This window comes from Ochotona princeps, chromosome 10 (genome assembly GCF_030435755.1).
Source record: "Ochotona princeps isolate mOchPri1 chromosome 10, mOchPri1.hap1, whole genome shotgun sequence".
NCBI lineage: Eukaryota > Metazoa > Chordata > Mammalia > Lagomorpha > Ochotonidae > Ochotona > Ochotona princeps.
In genome coordinates, this window is record NC_080841.1 from 7,115,845 (window position 1) to 7,138,931 (window position 23,087).

General features: G+C 41.5%; 1 protein-coding gene across 1 annotated transcript in view; it reads left to right on the forward strand.

Moving 5' to 3' along the window:
- Window positions 1-23,087, forward strand: part of CDC73 (cell division cycle 73) — a 95,958-nt gene that overhangs the window by 59,184 nt on the left and 13,687 nt on the right. Inside the window, exons 11-13 of the mRNA XM_058668958.1 lie at window positions 9,021-9,078; window positions 18,312-18,347; window positions 18,659-18,746. Of these exons, the coding sequence (XP_058524941.1) occupies window positions 9,021-9,078; window positions 18,312-18,347; window positions 18,659-18,746 (182 nt within the window). The remainder of the gene's footprint in view (window positions 1-9,020; window positions 9,079-18,311; window positions 18,348-18,658; window positions 18,747-23,087) is intronic.

Consider the following 23,087-nt stretch of genomic DNA (forward strand, 5'->3'; position numbering starts at 1 on the left):
TTTTGGCTCTTATTGTAGTTTCTAATGTTCTTCAAGGAAGTTAAGGTTGTTAAATCACTTTTTAATCTCAGCATTTATGATTTTTCCTTCTTTGCTCTAGAACCCAGCAGAACGATGTAGTAAATGTAACACCTAGACACATCTCCAGGATCTTCTTCACTTCCGGTGGGTTTTACTAGTTGTATTTCCTTGCAGGATTTCAGGATGGTTTGGGAATCACCATCCGGCACGTTTGTACCCACCTGACATGCAGTCTGCAGTCTCTGACCATGCTTGGCTGGCTTGACTGCTGGGCACCTTGTTTCTGTGTTCGGTAGAGCACCTGGAGAGTGGTTTTTTAATTTCTGTTTTTTAGTAGCCTTTGGAATAGTTCTCCCCGCCTGTCTGTGCTCTTCGTCAACAGTGTTTCCTTTGAGACTCTAGGGGCAGTGATTAAGTCCCAGAAATATATGCTTTTATAGTTGCATTTATTCCTCAGCTCACTTGTATTCCCCAGTAATGGTTATTACTTTAAATGAAGGTGGATTTGTTGTTTCCACCATATTTGGAGAAATTTTTGGTGGCAAGATGTGCTCACTAGTTTTAGGAGCTTTTTTTTTAATGTATGTAAAATTTCTGAAAATATTAGAAAACATTACAAGAGAAAAAGAATTTTTAAGTGGGAAACCTTAGGTGTGTAAAACTTGATTTCCCTAGTCCAGTTTGAAGGAGAGGATTCAAACCCAGTGTTCTGGTGCTTTTTCCTTAGGTCCACCGTACTGTAGTGTTGATAGCTTGTAACAAATCAATGACAGGACTCAGCATAACGGCTCAATGGCTAAATTCTCACCTTGCAAGTGCCAGGATCCCATATGGGCACTGGTTTGTGTCCTGCCTGCTCTACTTCCCGTCCAACTCCCTGCGTATGGCCTGAGGGGGCAATAGAGGGTGCCCAAGCTTGGGACCCCGCTACATGGGGGAGACCTGCTGGCTTCGCATTGGTTCAGCTCTGGCTGTTTAGGCCACTTGAGGAGATGGAAGATAGAAGATCTTTCTGTCTCGCCTTCTCTGTAAATCTGATCTGTCTTTCCAGAAAATTTAATCTTTAAAAATGTTATTAGATCAACTAGATAACAGAATAATGTTAATGAACTCCAAATAACTTTAAAATGTGGGCCTGGGGCCCGGTGGCGTGGCCTAGCAGCTAAAGTCCTTGAACACCCCGGGATCCCATATGGGCGCCGGTTCTAATCCCGGCAGCTCTACTTCCCATCCAGCTCCCTGCTTGTGGCCTGGGAAGGCAGTTGAAGATGGCCCAATGCATTGGGACCCTGCACCCATGTGGGAGACCCGGAAGAGGTTCCAGGTTCCCAGCTTCAGATCGGCACAGCACCGGCTGTTGCGGTTTACTTGGGGAGTGAATCATTGGACGGAAGATCTTCCTCTCTGTCTCTCCTCGTCTCTATATATCTGACTTTGTAATAAAATAAATAAATCTTAAAAAAAACAAAAAAAATAAAATGTGGGCCTGGAGATTCATAGATTGTGTTCATCAGCGATTACTTACGTGACTGACTGAAGCTAGTAGCAATGACTGTTGAATGCTTGCCCAAAATCAGATTGTGCGCTAAGCCCACCTGACCTGTTTTGTGAGTGATGTTTGTCTTCCGCTAGTTTTATTGTAATATCTGAGTTTTAAAACTTTTGGTTTATTTATTTGAAAGGCAGAGGGAGAGTGAGAAATATCATCTGTCAGCTATCTGTTGGACTTCTCTCAGGACTGTCAGCGTTGGGGCTGGTCAGACAGAAGCAGGAGTGCCTGGGTCCTCTGGGTCTCCACACCGATGCAGGAGTCCTGCAGGTGGGCCAGCTTCAGCTGCCGTCCAGGTGCATCAGCAGGCACTGGAGCTGAAGCAGAGCAGCTGGGAGCAATGCTCAGATGTGGGGTGTTACTCAGCTATGGGATGCTGTTGGCAGCTTAGTGTGCTGTGCACAGTATAGAATTGCCAAAGTAGTAGCCCAGGTATCAGCAAAGTAGCAGTTAAGAGGCCAGGTTGGAAATGAAGGTAATATCCTCTGAGTCCTGTGATAACTTTTTAAACATTGTGCCACATGGCACTTCTCGGGGGTTGTGGATGGTTCCCTCTATAACATGCACAGTGCATACAGAGATTCGTAGTGGAATTATAAATAGATGTTTGTACTTCCACTTTATTATGTATTATAAACTACTATGTATTTACACTTTAATTATAGCTTCTTAATTGTTGAAGATGTAAAGATTTACACATGTTGTGTACCCTTTCTTTAGGGAATGGATAAAATAATTATTAAATTTTATTTTTTTAAGATTTATTTATTTTCATTGGAAAGGCAGTTTTACCCAGAGAAAATCTTCAATCTGCTGGTTCATTCCCCAGGCGGCTGCAACTGCTAGAGTTGAGCCAATCTGAAGCCAGGAGCCAGGAGCTTCTTCCAGGTCTCATGGATATAGGGTCCCAAGGCTTTGGGCTGTTCTCTGCTGCTTTCCTGAGCCTTGAGGATGGAGCTGGATGGGAAGCGGGACAGCCAGGACACAAACCAGCGCCCATATGGGATCCCGGTACTTGCACTGAGAGGTTTTTTTTTTAGCCACTGATCCATCACACCGGGCCCTAAAATAGTTGTTTTGCCAATTATTCTTATTTGAGTTCTTTTCTTGCTTTGCCTTTGTGCTTTGTTCTTTGTCTTTCCCTCCCTCCTCCCTCCCTCCTTCTTCCTGTTTCTTCTTTCTTTCCTCTCCCTGTCCTTCCCAATTTGCTTTCAGTTCCATTTGTATGCCCCCTGGATTTACTATGTTTTTGATTATTAATAGAGCCTTTGACTAACTTGCAGATTCACTGTTCCTCAGTGTTGGCGGGAGCCCCTGAACTTCCAGTGGGCTGTCTTCTCAGCTGCATATGTTATGGGAAAGTGTTGGTATAAACAGGAGAACCCTGAAAATTTTGGGCAAGAGGTGCTTCTGTGCTCAGCCAGTGTTTCCTTCAAACATTTAGGTGTATTTACAACCTGTTTTTTAGTCTCACGTAAGCTGGTAAGAGCTACATAAAAAGCAGAGCGAACATGAGATCAAAGTTCTTTTGGTGAGTTGTTCCAGCAGCCTGCATGCTCCCAATGCAGACAGGGAAAAATCTGAAGACAGCAGGCTGGTATTTTTTTCTGCCGCCCCCCCCCCACCCCCCCGCCCCGCCCCACACAACTCAGAATAAACCAACTGGCAACTAGCCTGGTGAAATTTATTATGAGTGACCTATAGTTACTAGCCACTTAGGCAAATTGTAAATTTTAGAACATGTCCCTGCTGGAAAAGAGAGATAGCATTGCTGTGTGGATTATGGACAGAGCCAACATGGTGTGTAGAGCATGTTTAGGGTGGAACTGCTTCTAAGTTGCCACGGCACATAGGAAATAATTATCCCTTTATTCATGGAACTAAGTTTTTCTAATGATTATTGCTTGGTAAAGCTGACATAAACTTGCTGCTCTGGTTGCTCAATGTTAGTAACACAGTGTCCGTTTAAGTATAATAAGTTAAGTGTACGTTCTGGTAGAGTGACGGGGAGAGGCGTGAGAGCACTTCGCCTGTGGTACATGATTTCCATTGAATGAGAATGAGTATCTTTCCAGCTACATGGAAATGGAGACGTAAATCTGGCTTTCTCTACTGTGTTGGTCTCCATTCCCGTTTGTGGCTTTGCTTGTTTGCTTTAAAGATCTGTTTATCTTTATTGGAAAGGCAGGTCAGATTTTGTGGAGAGATGACGATCCAGAGGAAGCTCTCCTAACTGCGGGTACTCTCCCCAAATATCTGCAGTGGTCAGAGCAGAGCCTATCTGAAGCCACAGGCAGCTCTTCTGGGTCCCCCATCTGGGTGCAGGTCCCAAGGCTCTGGGCCGTCCTCCGCTGCTTTCCCAGGCCACAAGCAGGGAGCTGGATGGGAAGCGGAGACACAAACTGGCTCTGGTCTGAGATCCTGGCACTTGAAGGGGGAGGGTTAGCCAATGGAGCCGTAGTGTCATGGGTCGTCTGGTGGTGGTGGGGAGTCATTAGCCTCTACATGCAAGGCTAGCACTTTATTATATTTTGTGTCAAGCAGAGTTTTCACTTGAAAGCAGTTTGTTCTCTCGAGACCAGTGTTGGTTGTGTTGAGGTTACTCAGTGACATTTTGTACTAGTGTTTGCTTAGGTTCTCTCTTTTTTTTGACTGTTGTGATTTAAAAACCAGGTGAAATAATGTTTCACTTCATAAATGAGAGGAAAGATTTATTTTTGGTTATATAATGTCTTTTTAAAAAAATTTTCATTACAAAGTCAGATACACAGAGAGGAAGAGAGACAGAGAGGAAGATCTTCCATCCGATGGTTCACTTACCAAGTGAGCGCAACGGCCGATGCTGTGCCTATCTGAAGCCAGGAACCTCCTCCAGGTCTCCCACATGGGTGCAGGGTCCCAAGGCTTTGGGCTGTCCTCCACTGCTTTCCCAAGCCACAAGCAGGGAGCTGGATGGGAAGCAGCGCTGCTGGGGCTAGAACCGGCGCCCATATGGGATCCCGGCACGTTCAAGGTGAGGACTTTAGGCGCTAGGCCGTATATAATGTCTTTTTTTAAGAAAAAATTTCTGTTAAGAATTTTGAATTTTCCTGTAGAGTCAGCAAAATGTTTGTCATGCAGTTTTTGTTTTCTTTGAACTCGAAAGAATTAGGTAGCATGTCAGCAAGTTAGGATAAGGAAGGTTTTTAATTTAGCTTTTAAAATTCAGAGGCTTTAATCTAAGTTTAAAAGGAGGGAAGTATTATGCTTTGTATGTTTACTAAGTATTTTCTGTGTTAGCAGACATTGTGTACCTGTGCCTCCAGGTTATATACACAAAATCCTAAAATTTTTACTGTTCATGTTAAAGTGTTTGCTTCTGAAAATTTTCTGGTTTTTAGACTTGTTGTAGTTTGTCTCCAGTGTTTTTGCTTGCCTTTTCTGCAACAGTGTTTTCCCTTCCAATTTTTTTAAATAAAGGTTTTAAATTTTTTTGCAAGACAGACTAGCCAAAGAAAAAGTGAGCGAGCTCTTGTGTCCACTGGTTTGTGCCTCCGTAGTATGCCGCAAGGCTGAGGCTGTGCCGTGCCAAAGCCAGGAGCTGATAACTTGTAAATCTTCTTTATTTTTCTTTTAGCATTTCTTTTTACTTGAATGGCATATTGAGAGAGAGGGAAGAGGGAGGGAGATAGGTTGGTTATCCATCCATTGGTTCTGTCCCCAAATGGCCATAATTGCTGGGACTTAGCCATGCTGAAAGTCGGGAGCCTCTTCTGAGTCTCCCACGCGGGTGCAGGGATCCAAGGCTCTGGGTCATCCTCTGCTGCTCTCCCAGGTGAGCTTGATCAGAAGTGGAGCATCTGGGAAATGCTGGTAGATAACTGGCCAGCCACATCACCATACCATCCCCATTTGTCCGAGTTTTTAATTGGAGTGTCAAGACTCAAGTACTTGGAGCATGTTTCACTGCTTTCCTGGGTTCATTAGCCTGGAGCTGGATTGGGAGTGGAGCAGCGAGGACTTGAACTGGCAACTTGAAATAGAATACTGGCGTTGAGTAACCCCTTTAATTCTGTGTTCCACAATACTGGTTAATACAGTAGTTGCTTGCTCTGATTAATACAGTAGTTGAAAGAGTAGATCATGAACTTCCAGCGTGTGTGTGTGTTATTCAGCTTATTCACTAGGGCCTTTCAGTATTTAACGGTTCTTGGAGTGTGACTTTTCAGAGTCAGCTGTTTCTCACACTGATACTAGATATGAATATTTGCATGGTGTTATTATATTTTCTTGTTTGTTCAGGTAGGAACTACTAGTAGTTTGTCTCCCAAACCCAGGATATTTTAGATTCTCTCATTTGCTCAAGTAAAGCCAGCAAAAATTATTTGTAAACAGTGTATCTTATTTTTTGTGTGCTTTGCAAATATAATTCCACTGCTGTTTCTTCTCTTTCTTTCTAATTCAGTTATTTAGTTTTTGCTAGAATGCATCAAGTCGTGGTGAAATTGCAGTGCTTTCAACTCTCCCGAGAAACCAGCTTTCCCTCTCCAGTTAGCACAGCCAGTCGGCTCGTTTGGTTGCTTTTGTGCTGAGACCTTTCATTTCTTATGGGGTGTTTTTTCCTTGTACAATTCAAATATCTTTACAAATACAGAATTGTCAGCCTATTTTATATTCACTGCCAGGTTGTTATTCCTGTTGTTCAATACATGGCAGGTAAACTGCCTTTAAAAGGCTACTCACCTTTGTTTTTCACTATTGGAATGGAGCATCCAGGGGTAGGTTATAGAAAGCCGTGTAACTGTGATCTCTTTTCAGTACCTCTTTGACTTTATTTCAGCTGACAGTTTAATTTGCAGAGACGGACTCAGTTTGGAAGAGCCACATAGTCTACAGTTCTGTGTCTTAACTGTATATCTGTATGTATAACTCAGAAGTCAAGCAAAGCTATATATGACAGCTCAAGTTTTAGTAAGTGAGAAGACAAAATTCGATAACATTCTTTTCTGTTGCATTTGATAGGTACTGCCTCACCTGAGTGAGGCAAATGTAGTGTGAGATGTGTAGTTGTGAGATGAGGGGTTATAATGGCTCTTGTAATTAGGAAGGGGTAGGGGGACAGCAGTTGACATAACCTTATGGCCAGAAGTATAACCAATTAGCTCTGATGAAGAAAAACCAAACCTTTCACTTGATGTAATAGTACACAGAAGCTTCTCCCAGCGACAGAGAATAGGGTCTGTTCCTTAAAAGGAGTGATTTGGATTAGGAAACAAAGATGTCTTAATTGGGAAACAGAAAATACCATTGTTAGTGTTTGAAGGGCTGAAGTGCTGCATGTATTCACAAGCAGAAAAATTCAAAAGGGTCATAATTTATAATGGACAAGATTTTATTTCATTTTTTCATTTTATTAGGTGTGTTTATACTTTTTTTAACCCGTTACCAAAATTTGTTCATATAATAAAGGTGATTTCAGGAGTCAGTTGGATAGTCTACTTGCTCGTAGTGCTGCGTTCTATTGATAGTTGAGCTTCCTTTTAACGTGATAGTTGAGCTTCCTTTTAACCCTTGGGAAGGATTCTGATCTGGGTCCAGCCAGCCGCGTCGTCATATGTAGGAAGAAGGTGGCTGCTTTATGTGTTGCTTATTGTTCTCCCATCTCCTTTATTTTACCCTTTTCTGTTTGTACTCAACACCACACCTCCAAGAGTATGTACTTATTAGAATTGAAGTAATATTAAGTAAACTTTTTTTTTAAGATTTACTTTTCTTAGAGTTACAGAGAAGGAGAAGATGAGGTCTGCTATTCGCTGGGTCACTCCCCAAATGGCCCCCAGGGCCAGAACTGGGCTGGCCTGAAGCTGGGAGCCAAGAGCTTCCTCCAGGTTTGCTGTGATGCAAGGGTCAAGGCTTTGGGCCATCTTCTGCTGCTGTCCCAGGCTGTAGGCAGGGAGCTGGATCCGAAGTGCAGCAGCTGGGATGCTAAGCTGCACCCGTACAGGATGCAGGTACTGCAGGGGAGGGTGAGCCCTGCACACCACTGTGCTGGGGCCAGTATTGTTATTGTCTGGCTGATTTGTCTTTGTGTAGGCATTTGGCCTGAGAAGATGGTATTTGTTTAGTCCTGCTGGATGTTCTCTCTTAGCATCTAATTAAAAGTCTAGATTCTGTATACTTCATTTATTGAGTGCCTGCAATGGCTTAGAGATTGAGACTGAGTACCAAAAACAGCTGTAGCCTTCAAAGTGAAGTTAGAAGCAAATAATGGAAAATTAACTCATTTTGGTATAAATGTTTTCTGTATCCTCTGATACTGATGCATTGATAATTTACCTGAATACAATTTTCTTGAAGAAACATGACTATGTCCAAAGAAGCCAGGTGAATTTTCACAGGTTGAACGTTCACATCTTTGAGGCCTGGCCGTAAAGTGACGCAAGGTTAAATACACTTCTGGCGGACTAAATGAAGAGCTGTGAGAGTATCTGCTGTCCTCAATTACACACCCCCCCTTTAAAGATTTATTTGTTTTATTGAAAAGTGAGATTTACAGAGGAGAGACAGAAAGACCTTCCATCCACTGATTCACTCTCCAAGTAAGTGCAACACCTGGAACTGAGCCAGTCTAAAGGCAGGAGCTTTTCCCAGGTCTCCCACGTGGGTGCAGGGTCCCAAGGCTTTGGACTGTCCTTGACTGCTTTCCCAGGCCACAAGCAGGGAGCTGGATGGGAAGTGGAGCTGCCGGGATTAGAACTGTTGCCTATATGGGATCCCAGTGCGTGGAGGGTGAGGGCTTTAACCACTAGGCTATTGCGCCTGGCCCAAGTGAAACTGTTTTACTGAATACAGACAACGGTGTGAGTGTTTTCAGCCTTTGGGAACCATCTTTCCTGGGTGTCAGTGTGTCGCTTTGTTTCAGCAGGTAGTGAATTTGCTTCTCTGTGCCCAGGAAGGAGTTAGGCTGGTTATTTTTTAATACATTTTCTTCTGCTTGTAATTACAATTTAACAAATCCTTTAATGTGATTTTTCCCTCAAACATCTTAAACATTTAATTATTTGAAATATTTGTTTTTTCTTATTTTCATCTTATCTGAGATTATGCATTATTCATTTTGAGAATGTTTAGAGATTTAAAAAGTTGACATCATGAGGTCAAGGGTGACAGCAGAACTGTTGAAATTTTTAGCAGTTCCATCTTGAACAGCATTATGTAAGTGCTCAGTGATAAGAATTTTTTTATTTTACACTGAAAATATTGGTCAGTGTAACGTCATGACTAATTACATAAAAAAATAGAGGCCTTGGCTTTGGTTTCATTCTCCTGGGATCATATCGCATTTTGTAGGGTGAATGGTTTAATGAGAGAGAAGAGACTTCTGGCAAACGTGGGATGTTTCTTCACTGATTGGAGTTTTTTCTTTTCTGTATAGGGTGTTTGATGTAATAATTTTTTTATGCCTTCACAGGAGGGTGCCTCTGCCCGCAAGACTCAGACTCCTGCAGCACAGCCTGTCCCAAGACCAGGTAAAAGACAACATTGCTTTGCTGTTTGTAATTTCGTTGGACATTACTATGAATTTTGTCATAGGAGCACTGTTTCGAAAACTTGAAATTTTTACATAAAATACTTTCAAAGATGGTTTTTCTTCTAGTTAAATGCTGGTGTTATTTAAGATGGTAAGGTTGTGATAATTTTCACAGAATGCTTTGTAAACTTCATTTAGCACCAGGAACATCTATTCTTTTTTTTTTTTTTTTTTACTATTTTTATTTTTTTATTTTTATTACAAAGTCAGATATACTGAGAGGAGGAGAGATAGAGAGGAAGTGGAGCTGCCGGGATTAGAACCAGCGGCCATATGGGATCAAGGCGAGGACCTTAGCCACTAGGCCACGCTGCCGAGCCCAGGAACATCTATTCTTATAGGAGAGATAAAAGAAGCTATATGAAAAGGTGTTGAATTGTTTGTTTTTCTGGCATGCGCTTTAAACTGCTCTGCTGGACTTTGGGTACTTTATTGAAAATTTTCTCCCAATTTGATTAAAAAGTCACTTAAAATGGCCTATTTAGCGTCTATAATTGTCCATATATAATACCAAACGGAAGTCATGACACACTACACATCCGTACACGTGAATGACTTCTCAAGTCATACCATATGGATTTTTACTTGAAGAAGTACGTATAATTGGAGAGTGAATGAAAGATTTTAAGACTTTTTAAGACTTTGGAAAGATTTTTTCTGTTTATGTATATCAACAGTTCTATTGTAGTTCTGTGGTAGAATGTGTTGATGTAATTTTCCCCAAAAAAACGCAAAATCATGATTTTAACAGGTTGATGTAGAGCTTTGATCTTTCATATGTCACTTTGTTATTGAGCATGTAATATTCTTTAATCATTTGTTAGACGTATTTGTTAAACAAAGGTGATGTTGAGTCATCTTAGAAAGCCCTTTCCCACTCAGTCCAGCACCTGAGAAGGCTGGCCATTACAGATGTGGGTGCTGCTTAGCACGGTATGCAGCTGAAAGTTTTTAGTAATTGGTATTGATATTGTAATTTGGTATAACTTTGGTGTTAGGTTATATTACTTTTTCACCTCTGTACTGCTGTAAAATGTGGTGTAAAGAGTAATGGCACAGACTAGCTGAACTGGATGCTTTGGCTGATTGGTTTGGTAGTTTCAAAGATACAGACTCAGCTTTCTTCGGCTTTCTTCTCTTTCATATATATATATGAAATATATATACACACACACACACACTTCCTTTTAAATTATTAATATCATTTTATGATACAGTTCCATAGGCCCTGGAATTTTCCTTATTCTCCCCCCTTCACTGTGTTCCCCTATATTATTACTATAGTATAGTTCTTCATACACAGTCACATGTCACTCATTGTGGGCATGGACAATGGCAGAGAATCCAGCTTCCTATTGTCAAAATAGAGCAAACAGTTTCCTTGGGAATCCATGTTTGATCTGGAAGTGGAGATGCATACTGCATTGTATCCTCACAACTGGACATGATAGTCTCTGTTACACAGTTACTGTACATTAAATGAAAAGCTGCAATACAATATCATCAATAGGAAGGAAAATAGAAATTTACAGTGCCATAAAGTTAAATAACATGCTACTGCATATAATAGTCTCCCTTACACATTTACTGTACATCCCCTTAAATGAAAAGCCACAAAACAAAATCAACCATAGGAAGAAAAAAAGAAATTTGCAACGCCATGAAGTTAAATAACATGTTATTGAATGATTAACGTGTCGCTGAAGAAATGAAAAAGAAAATCAAGAGCCTTCTTGAAAAAATGATGCTGCTGTGTGATCTGTGAGTCAGTGAAGAATGTAATGAAAGTGTTTTAAAGAGATGAAGCAAAAAAAAAAAAAAAGACATCAAAATCCATGAGATACAGTTTCCGCTGATCTTTGTTGGTGAGATAGGTCTCCTGTTGCCAATAAATAGATGGGTTTTGTTTTTTAAATCCAATCTACTAATCTATGACATTTGATTGAGAATTTAAGCCATTTACATTCAGGGTTAATATGAATAGGTGGTAATTTGGTCCTGTGATTTTGGGAATGGGTTGTTCATTGGTTTAGTCTTCTATTGTCATTTTACTGGGATGTTCTTCCCATTTGCCTTTGGTTTTGGTGGGTGCTATTCCTCTTCTCTGTCAAGAGAACAACTTTAAGTATCCTTTGTAAGGCAGGTTTGGAAGAGGCATATTCTTTAACTTTTCTTGAATTTTATTTCATTTTCAAAGACAAAAGAAAGCTTTGCTGGGTGTGTTATCCTGAGCCAACAATTTTTTGCTTTTAGAATGTGGAATATGCCACTCCATTCTCTTCTGGCCTGTAGAGTTTTCTGTGAGTTTAATTTGGCATTTCTTTATATGTCAATTGATTTTTTTTCATGTGCACATTTAAGGATCTTTTCCTTATGTTCGATCAAAGAGAGCTTGATGATCATGTGTTGTTGTGAAGGTCACATGAGAAACTCTGAAATGACATGAAATGTGAAGGAGCTCCAGCCAAGGATCCTAACCTGGTTATGTGTGTGTGAGGCTAAATTGTCTGTCTCACACTCTCGAAGTGAGCAGATGAAGGAGTGAGGATGCCAAAATTGTACTTTCCGCTATACGAGCTTTTTCTTTTTTAAGATTTATTTATTTTTATTGGAAAGTCAGGTTTACACAGTGAAGAAAGGAAGGAGAGAAAGATCTTCCATCCGCTTATTCACTCCTCAAATAGCCGCAATGGCCAGAGCTGAGCTGATTTGAAGCCAGGAGCTAGGAGCTTCTTCCTGGTCTCCCATGCAGGTGCAGGGTCCCAAGGCTTTGGGCCATCCTCAGTTGCTTTCCCAGGCCCCAGGCAGGGAGCTGGATGAGAAACAGGGCAACTGGGACACAAACCAGCGCCCATATGGAATCTTGGTTCATGCAAGGTGAGGCCTTTAGCCACTAGGCTGCTGCGCTGGGCCTGTCGTTTGAGCTTATGGAAGGTTATATGTAAATTGGCAGTTGTACTTCTGAACTCTTTTTCAGTTGCTCTGTTGGGTATACTGGCAACATTAAAGCTGAATAAGCTGTAAATTAGTGCTCTATAATAGCTCAGCTATTCATCCCTTGTTACGTTCTTCCTTCATTTACTACTTCTTAGGAGTCGTGACTGTTTGCTGTCCAGCAGTGATGACTTGGTTTACAGATTGATAATCATATATATGAGTTACTGCCTGACAGCCAGTAGCTGGAGTTTATTAACAGTGTCAGACTTAAAGACAGGCTCACGTAGACAAGGAAGGAGAATTTGAAACAAGAGGTAGTTTTCATGCAGGCATGCAAGAGGGGGTCAGCCAGCAAGCAGTGTGGTCTTCTCACAGACTACTGATGACTCACAGCATCGGGAGAGGATGCACCTGTCTTTGATCTGCTGTGTAAGCTTGAGAATCAGGGAGCTCCTAGCCGGTGCATTCGCGTAGCAACTGCTTCAGGACCTTTCTCCGAATCCCTGCGGCTTTCTCACAGACGAGTGGATTATGGTCTTAGGCTAGCATGGAGTTCTGTCCTCCAAGTTTCTGTCTCTCCACACTTAATTCATTATTTTGTGTGGGTTATTTTTTTAAATTTTCAAAATTTTTTTATTTTTTTAAACATTTTTATTGCATTTCATTTTTTAAAAATTACATTGCATTATGTGATACATTTTTTTATGCACTGGGATTCCCCCCGCCCCTCCCCACATCCTCCTGTGTGGGTTATTTTTTTTTTTTTTTTTTTTATCTTTTTCTGATTTATTTCACTTTCTTTTAAAAAAAAAAAAAGGTTTAGGGGGATAGGAAAGTGGGTAATGCTATTATGTCCATATTGTTTCCATCACGTATCTGAGGTAAAGGGGGATATTGAGGGAGAAGCCCCACCCGGTTTCCCGCCCACCCCAAGTCCCAAATGTGGGGCATGCTCTGAGATATGTGCTCGAGTGGTGTTAATAGTTCTGCAGTTATGAATCGCTGCCAGTTTCGCTCGATGAGGTCGTCCACCAATTGATATGGTCCATCATAAAGTCTCCGTTTGCCCCATAATTTGCTGCCAACATATAGCTGAGATGAATGATTGTCCTGTTCTGTCTTCTGTCTTTTCTTGGTTAGAATTCTGAGTCCAGCAGTTCGATTGGGGAGAGCTCCAAAGAAACTTTGAGGTATTCCCAGACTAGTTTCTTGTATGTTCTAGCAAGCACAGGGCCCGGCACAGTCCATCACCCCGATCAGCTGGTGGTTGCAATTGCTGGGTTGGTTCTGTTTTCAGTCCCGAGTTGCACTGGAACCAATGGGTGTTGCAGTCCAGTCTGGTTCGGCCCTTACATCACCCAGTGGGAGCTGCAGCCTAGTAGGGGCGACCCACAATAACCCCCACCAAGCCCGCCCCCTACCCTGGTTTGCCAGTATGTGTAGCAGAAGACCAGTCTGTCCCCCATCCCATTTGGCTCTGGTACTTGTCAATGGGTATTAAAGCTTAGTTCTATCTAACCAACTCAACCATCCAGCCCTCCCAGATGTTGTTGAGTGCCTCTCTATCTAGCCATCCCAGCCCCCGTCCTAGTTTTCATGCCCTCCCACGGGAATAGTGACCCAAGAAGGGGGAACCCACTTTTCCCTCCCAGGTCTCTCTGTCCCGGTTTATGCACTCTTTAGGTGGTCCTGAGATTTGACTCGACAGAATTTCAAAGAGTTAGAGAAGGGGAGATAGAAAGTGAGCAGTAAGAGTGGGTGCAATTGTTCTGTTGGTTCACTCCCCAGATGGCTGTACACAGCCAGGGTGGGGTCACGCTGATTCCATGAGCAAGGGAGCTTGGGGTGTCCCATGTGGATAGCAGATGTCCAAACATGTGGATCACTTTCTGCTGGTTATCCCAGGCCCTTAGCAGTGAGCTGAATTGCAAGTCAAGCTGCCAGGACACGTACCGTTGTCCATGTGGGCTGCTTGGCACGACAAGCATTACTACACTACCAGCTCCAGGTCCTCATTAGTCTTATGTATTTTTTTAGTTGCAAAAATGTTAAATGTTTAGGGCTGTAGTCCAGTTATGAAATTATGTTATTTAATGTTTGGTATGTTTACCTGTATTTTTTGAGATCTGGGGAAAAAAAAATCACACATGCCCAGAACATGCCTAGCAGTATAATCTGTAATTTATGAGATTATAGAATCACACTTACCTGTTAGGTAGCATTTGAATCTATAGGAAGTAAGAAAAAAAATTACTTATTTTCTCTTTAAATTGGCCGACTGAGTGATTATTATGTTTTTTTTAAGATTTATTTATTTTTTATTGAAAAGGTAGATATACAGAGAGAAGGAAACACAGAGGAAGATCTTCCCTCTGATCTGGGTCTCCCAGACCACATACAGGGAGCTGGATGGGAAGCGGAGCTGCCAGGATTAGAACCAGCGCCCATATGGGACCCCAGCACGTTCACGGCGAGGATTTTAGCCGCTACGCTATCACGCCAGGCCCTATGCTTTCTTCTATAAGACTTCTGATTTGGAAGGCTAAGTGGCATACCAAAAAAAAGACAGATTTTCCATATGATGGTCCGCTCCCCATAGGTGACTGCAGCAGCTGGTCTTGAGCCAGGCCAAAGGCAGAAACATAGAACTCCGTCTGGGTTTCCCACATGGCTAGCAGAGGTCTGAGCATGCAGGCTTTCTTGCACACCTTTGCAGGTGCCTTAGCAGGGAGCTGGGACTGAGACTAGTATTGTGATTTAGGGTGCTGGTGACCGAAGTGGCAGTTTAACTCTGTGTGCTCTAGTGCCGGCTCAGGATTACCTATTTTCTTTCATCAGATACTTCTTTAGTTCTATTGTACCAGATAAATTACTGGTGTGTTTAACATTTACAATGTACACAGCTTAGACTTTCAGTCTGGGACTGGTGTGCTGTAGTAGACAGCATTGTTTCTTGCAGTGCTGGCATCCCAGACAGCTGCTCTTGTGGTCTGTGCTGTCCCACTTCTAATCCAGCTCTCTGTGGATGTGCCCGGGGAAGCAGTGGAAGATAGTGCGCTTGCTTGGCCCTGCCGCCAGCTGAGATCCCTGGAGGAAGCTGCTGGCTCCCACCCTCAGCCCAGCCTTGCCCTGAAAGTTGTGCCATTTGGGGGTAATCAACTCAGACAGAAGTCTACCTCTGTCTCTCCCTCCCTTTGTGTAATTGTTTCAAAGAAAAAAAGCTTTTTAAATCTTTCAAATCCTTTCCTTCTGTTTTATGATACAGTTCTGTAGACTGTGTGATTTCCCTTACTCCGTTCCCAGATTCCCTCCCTCCAACTGATTTCCCCCGCATGATTCCGATAGTATAGTCTTTTTTTTTTTTAAAGATTTACTTTATTTTTATTACAAAGTCAGATATACTGAGAGGAGGAGAGATAGAGAGGAAGTGGAGCTGCCGGGATTAGAACCAGCAGCCATATGGGATCAAGGCAAGGACCTTAGCCACCAGGCCACACCGCCAAGCCCAATAGTATAGTCTTTCATAAGCAGTCATAAGCCCATCATTTCTACTGTTTAAGTGTATGCTGACATTGCGGGTACAGACAATGACAGGCAGTTCGGCATCCTATTGTCAAGATACATCCAGCAGTTTCATTGGGAGTTTATCTTTGCAAATCTTTTTTTTTTTAAAGATTTATTTTTATTGGAAAATCAGGTTTACACAGTGAAGAAAAGAAGGAGAGAAAGATCTTCCATCCGCTTATCCTCAAGTAGCCGCAGTGGCTAGGGCTGAGCTGATTTGAAGCCAGGAGCTAGGAGCTTCTTCCTGGTCTCCCATGCAGGTGCAGGGTCCCAAGGCTTTGGGCCATCCTCAATTGCTTTCCCAGGCCCCAGGCAGGGAGCTGGATGGGAGAATCTGGGACAGGAACTGTTGCCCACTTAGGATCCCTGCATTCACAGAGGGATGATTAACCAATTGAGTCATCATGACAGGTCCAGTATTCCAAACCTTTAAGAATTTCCAGTCGGGTGGTGGGGAATTAAAAAAAAAAAAATTCCCAGTCTTTTGAAATCTCTATAGGGAAAATGTGAGAGGCACATATAGTACAAGTGTTTGTTAGGTAGTAGTCCTCACTGTTTCATTTCTATTTTATAGGCAGTTTTAACTTTGGTTTGAACAGCTCCCTGTCTTCCCTTTTCTTTCAAAGGCGCCTCTGTTTTGTATGTCTAATTCATAATCTTTTGAGGTAGGAGGCATATAGCTCTACTGTAGTTGCCTAATATTCATTTGAGATTGAGTTGTTTGTTTTCTTTATATAAACAGTTTATGCTGATCAGTCATCCAGCCAGCAACATGGGTGCTGATAGGAATGTTTCTATTCTGATGGCTAATTTCCATGTTGCTCTTTGTAATTCAGATACTGCTACTTTGATTATCTTATGTAACTGTAGTATTAGATATGCCTTAGGCATCTTAAAACTAATGAAAACTTTCATCTTTGAGATTTCTTAGTCTTCCTTTTCTGACAGTGAGTGTTTTTACTTTCAGGTTTATTGTCTTCCAGATCCACTTATTTCTCTCTATCTCTGCTACCAGACATCAGACATCACTTCAGAACAATTAGCATTTCTTTAGTTCTAGACTGTTTCATTTTAGATTGTGGTCTTCAGACCAGTATCAATTTCTTATCCTTTTATTTTTATCCTCAGCAAAATAAATAATGAAACCGAGAGTTAAATAGTAACCAAGTCCTAGGTTACTAATTTTTTTTTAAAAAGATTTATTTCTTTTATTACAAAGTCAGTTATACAGAGAGGAAGAGAGACAGAGAGGAAGATCTTCCGTCCGATGATTCACTCCCCAAGTGAGCTGCAACGGCCCGGCCGGTGTGCGCCTATCCGAAGCCGGGAACTTGGAACCTCTTCCGGTCTCCCACATGGGTGCAGAGTCCCAATGCATTGGGCCGTCCTCAACTGCTTTCCCAGGCCACAAGCAGGGAGCTGGATGGGAAGTGGAGCTGCCAAGACTAGAACCGGCGCCCATATGGGATCCCGGGGCTTTCAAGGCGAGGACTTTAGTTGCTAGGCTATGCTGCCGGGCCCCCTAGGTTACTAATTTTATCTGTGCTAAATTGACCTTGGGTCATAATTAAAAAAAAATTGCCCATAATTTGAGCAACACTATTGTAAACTGTTGTGAAGTACTAACCAAGACTTCTGCCTATCCTTATCTTCGTTTGACCCCTGGGTTTTTGCTTACATAGGCTATGATGAAAAGGTCAGTCATGTCACTTTCTTTGTTTTTTGTTTTTAATTTTATTTTGAATTATGTGGTACAATTCTGTATAGGCTGGGATTGCTCCCCAAACTCCCACCCCCCCCGTCAGATTTTTCCTATTTTGTTACAATAGTATAGTCCTTCATAAGGAATCGTAATTCTATCAATCCCTGGCCACCAGCTTTGGCCAACCATACTGCAGCCATTTGTGAGCACAAATATTCGTGTCTTTTTGTTTCTATGTACGTACAATGCTTTATTGCAGAAACATGATGTCATAATGCTAACAATGTAAATCGAGGTAATTGGGACTGCACACAGGGCTCCCACAGGCGGCAGGACCCAAGGATTTTCCAGTACTGTCTCATTTGCCTTAGCTCCTGGTTGGGTTTGCAGCACAGCAGTTGGTACTCAAACATTGGCTGGTATCACATGCAGGTCTTTGAATGAGGACATTTGGCTGCATCAGAGGCAGCTTAATGTGCTGTGTCCAAGACCATCCCCTTCCTGTGCGAATAAAACACAAGAAACAATTTGTGAAAGAAAAATTGTGTGAAACGTTGTGCATCCTTGCTGTCTTTCCTGTCTCTGTCAGTGTGGGTATTAGCACTGCATCTGTCCCGCTTCCCCCAGCGCCAAGGGCTTTGAAGTGCCCTCTTTTTATGTTTATGTCTGTGATAGTTTGTGAGATTGTATATATATTTTTTCCTTGCTAGCCCTAAAATCCACAAAAGTAGACACATGGTGCCTGACAATGTAATGTTTTCTTTGTGGTTACAGATTGTTAAATAATGCTCACACAGTTCAATACTTTTTGAAGCAGAGAAAGACATTATTAATTGAGGAGATTACAGTATGTATTTTGTGAATTTAATATTTAGCCATGGGAATATAAATAATTTTAAGCCGGCTTTATAATTTTACAAGTATAGAATTCTTTTTAACAGTTGTGCTTATTTTTTCTTCTCTCACAGTTTCACAAGCAAGACCTCCCCCAAATCAGAAGAAAGGTGAGGTTGTGCTTGTGACTGAAAGTCCCTGTAACGAGTAACTCTGTGTGAGTGAGGTGACAGCGGCTGCAGCTTGCGTTCTGCTTGTTTAGCGTGACATGTTCGTATTTGATATCCACTCTGATTAATCAATACTCATGGCACAATGTTATTGACTTTTTAATAGCACAGTGGCTTAAGATAAATTTTTTTTAAGCTGAAAAGGAAGCTAATGATACAAATTTATAAATGTTTAACCTTCAACAGGGAAAATGTAACTACAATTTATAGTAGTAGTGTGTTTTATACCATTAAAAAAATTGTCGTTACAGGTTCTCGAACACCCATTATCATAATTCCCGCAGCTACCACTTCATTAATAACCATGCTTAACGCGAAAGACCTTCTACAGGATTTAAAGTAAGTAATTGGTAAAAATATTTGAGAGAATGTTGAGATACCAGTAAGAGGAAACTGTTAGTGATTAATACTGCTTATTTGGGAGAACAAAGTTTTGGGTTTTGTTTGTTGAAACAGAGAGGGGAGAGACAAAGAGAGAGAGATATTCCTTTCCCTGATTCATTCATCAGAAGCCACAATGACCAGGGCTTGTCTAGGCCAAACCCAGTGGCCATGAGCGAGGAGCTTCATCCACATCTATGGGTGGCAGGCACCTAAGCGCGTGGGGCATTCTCTGCTGCTTTCCCCAGGCTGTTAATAGGGAGCAAGGGAGGAAGTGAAGCAGCCAGGACACAACGCACTCATAGAGGTTACCAGTGTTCCAGGAGGCCTTCCCTACTGCACTAGAGTGCCAACCACCAGAAAATTTCTTAATTCATGCTTGTTCATTGTGTTGAGTTGTACCTGCACACAACTAAATATACAGAATATTTCATAAAATATTTCCTTATTTAGTTCCAAAGAAATTTTTTAGCTTTGGTATAATGAATTTGAATCTTTAATCAGTCATGTTAGTATCTCATCTGTGAGATGTAGCTGGATTTAGGGAGACCATTGGCAATATTCAATGTGTTCGTTTGACTAGCAGAACGGTAGTGACAAAGCAAACTGCCAAATGGATAAATAATACCATAAGCTCCTCCCTGTAAGATAATGGTGTTGGTGAGTTAGAAGCCAGTAATTGCAACTGATGAAAAAATTTATTCCAGCACTTACTTGTAAGACTCACTTTCAATGGCTTAATGTTCAAAGAACTCTAAAAACATTGTCCTTTGACACTGCAAACATTGACTCACATTTTAAAGATAATTTCGACTCAAATTAGACCTCAAAAGTTATCATCAATTAAAGCTTTACCTTGCTAACAGAAAATATGTGTAGTGATTTTTTTAGTAATCCAAAGAAATATGTGAAACTTTTTTGTATTTGTTTTTTTTTTTAAGATTTATTTATTTTTATTGCAAAATCAGGAGCTGCTTCTCGGTCTCCCACGCGGGTGCAGGTTCCAAGGCTTTGGACTGTCCTCAACTGCTTTCCCAGGACACAGGCAGGGAGCTGGATGGGATGCGGGGCTGCCGGGATTAGAACCGGTGCTCATATGGGATCCCAGCGCGTGTAAGGCGAGGACTTTAGGCATTAGGCCACCATGCCGTGCCCAAGTATTTATTTTTGTGGGATTGTTTTTGTTTGGTGGTTTCTTTTTCTTTTTCGTTTTTACAATTTGAGGCCATAAAGGGAAATAAAACTCATCTAGTTAAGAGATTAAAGAAAGTCCCTTTTGTTTCAGGTCAGCTGGTAGGGTGGAGGGCAGGAAATAGAAATGACCAGTTCAGTGGTGTAACCTTTTGGACAGTGTGGGAACCCAACATTTGTAGGTCAAGAGATTGGGTTTTTTCCTGGCCTTCATGAATGTGGTGACTATCAAGAGCCACAACTGCTCTGCAGAATCCAATGTCTAATTTCTATGTTAGGTTAACTGTATTATTTTATAGGCTGAACTTTCTAATATCAAAGATTTTTTACTGGTCATTAGGAAGACATCTTTATTGAGTGACGTAATTAACACCTAGAAGGAAGAATGTCAAAGAAGTGGCTTGTTTTCAGTAGAGTGACTGTGTGCTTTATAAGGAAAAAGTTAAAAACAAGCTCATCTCTGGGAAAAAACCATACTGCTTTGATATAAGGTTGGTTAAAAATGAAAGCAAAAGTAGTTGTAGTACTTGGTTGATTTTAGGTGTTATCAAATGCAGAATTAAATTTTAGTGCATCACTCTAAATGGCGTTTCAAAGAAAAGCTAGTTAGCCCTGCATATACAAGTATACCCATATGTTAAGTTTCACATGACAGTTTTAAATAACTGTTTCCAGTAAGAGTATGGAAGTTTTATAGTAAATGTTTTTTTTTTTTTTTTTTTTTTAAGATTTTATTGTTATTAGAAAGCTGGATATACAGAGAGGAGGAGAGACAGAGAGGAAGATCTTCCATCCGATGATTCACTCCCCAAGTGAGCTGCAACGGGCCGATGCGCGCCGATCCGAAGCCCGGAACCAGGAACCTCTTCCAGGTCTCCCACGTGGGTGCAGGGTCCCAATGCATTGGACCGTCCTCGACTGCTTTCCCAGGCCACAAGCAGGTAGCTGGATGGGAAGTGGAGCTGCCGGGATTAGAACCGGCGCCCATATGGGATCCCGGGGCTTTCAAGGCGAGGAATTTAGCTGCTAGGCCACGCCGCCGCGCCCTATAGTAAATGTTTTTATAGTAAAGTTTTAGTATCCTGGCAGATGTTTTTTTTTTGTTTGAAAGTGCCACCTAATGGCATAATACACAATTTGGTGAATAAGAAATCTATTTGGGGGCTTGTGCAATGGCTCACTTTGCTAATCCTCTGCCTTCAAGGCCTGGCAACCCAGGTGAGTGCCAATTTGTGTCTTGGCTGTTCCACATCCCATCCAGCTCCCTGCACGTGGCCTGGGGAAGCAGTCCAGGATGTCCCAAAGCCTTGGGACTCTGCACCCACATGTGGGAGACCCAGAAGACCCAGGCCCCTGGTTTCAGTTCGGTTCCACTCCAGCTGTTGTGGCCATTTGTGGAGTGAACTAGTGGATGGGAGGTCTTCACCTGTCAGTCCTTCTGTCTGTAAATCTTTCCAATAAAAATAAATGCATCTTGGAAAAAAACAGCCCATCTTTGGTCTAGCTCATGAAATAGTATATCTGAAACTGTGAGACGTAGGCAGCTATGGATCACTCTGGCCACTTCACAATGTTTAGTCTTTGTGGGTGCCTTCACGTTTCTCCTCTCCACCCTGTATTCAGGAAGCAGAAGTACTTTACCGCCGTTTATGACATGTGCAATCTGATATGCCTCTTGTTTGTGTGCTTTGGTTGGTGGTGGCTGCTGTGTTTTCCAGTCTGCTGATAGTTTTTTGAACTAGATATGTGAATTCCACAAAGATGAGGATTTGTAACCATAATGGTGGTTGTTGCTACATCGCTAAAAATATTTGTCTAATGGTGTTGAATAGAGGGATGAGAAAAAGAATAAGGCAGAACATTATGTTAAAATTAGAGAATGGAATGGAGGAGTTCTGTATCTGAAATTTAAGATTTGGGCTGTGTTGTACATAGCCTATGATTTAGTGTGTTTCCCTCTGTTATAAAGACTTATGTAGAGTGGTCATATGTGGACATGGAATGTGGCTCTGTGGGACTTCATTGTACTTGATGCTGAGTTTTTACACTTCTGTATTTGGATCAGGTATCATCAGGGTTCTTTCAAATGCATTTGTATGATTTTAAAATTTGGGATTTGTTTCTCAATTTTAAGTAACAGAACTTTATATTTTTAAAAACCTACTTGACTGATTACTAAATATCAACAGTAAGTTTGAAAAGATCAGAAAAGAAATTCAGCTTTCAATTCTTTTTTTTTTTTTTTTTTTTTGCTTAAATGTGAAATTTTTTCTATTTCTTTTTTTTAAATTATTTTTTAATCTTGTTTAGTTGATTAGGGTACAAAGGGTTAAGGGCTACAGGGTGAAAGTGGGTTATACCATTGTTTCCACACTAATATTATCATTTTTCCCTGTATCTGGGGTCAGGGAAGAAACAGAGGGAAAAGCCCCACCCAACCTGCCACCCGTCCCAGATCCCCAACGGGAGGTGCGCTCCGAGGGTCTTGCTCAAACAGTTTTGATAGTTCATCTGTTTTGGATTGCTGCTAATCTCGCAGTTCCAATCGCAATGAAACCTATTCAGAGTCCAGCCAGTGGACTCTGTTTTCAATTCTGAATTCTCCAGAACCTTTGCAGTGTTCATCTGAACATATTACAATTGTCGAAGTGTAAAGAAATCATATAGCTCGACTGCATTTTTAGGGTAAACCAGGTCTGTTTTTCCCTTTCAAGCTTAAAGGACTCCCTTCATTGTTTAACACCTCATTGAAACTGACATCTCCCCTGCTGTTTGAGTCAGCTGGAGGCTTTGCTGGGTAATTAATGCATAATTGAAACCTCCTCCACACAATTATGGTTCTGGCTGTAACCCATGGTTCAAGTTGGCATGGATTCTGTTTCATTTTATGTAGAGTTGAGGATTCTTCAGTTTTGTGGCCCTTCTTCAATAAGTGAAATCGAACAAGATGAAGCCCAGCTTAATTTTTAGCAAAATGAAGGTTATATTATGAAAGTTATAAGAAGACCATCAGTGTCACTCCGGAGTCCCCCCCCCCCAAAAAAAAGGAAAAAAAATTTAGAATAGACAGAGAACTACAAGGAAAGCTTAGAACCAGACAGGAAATGG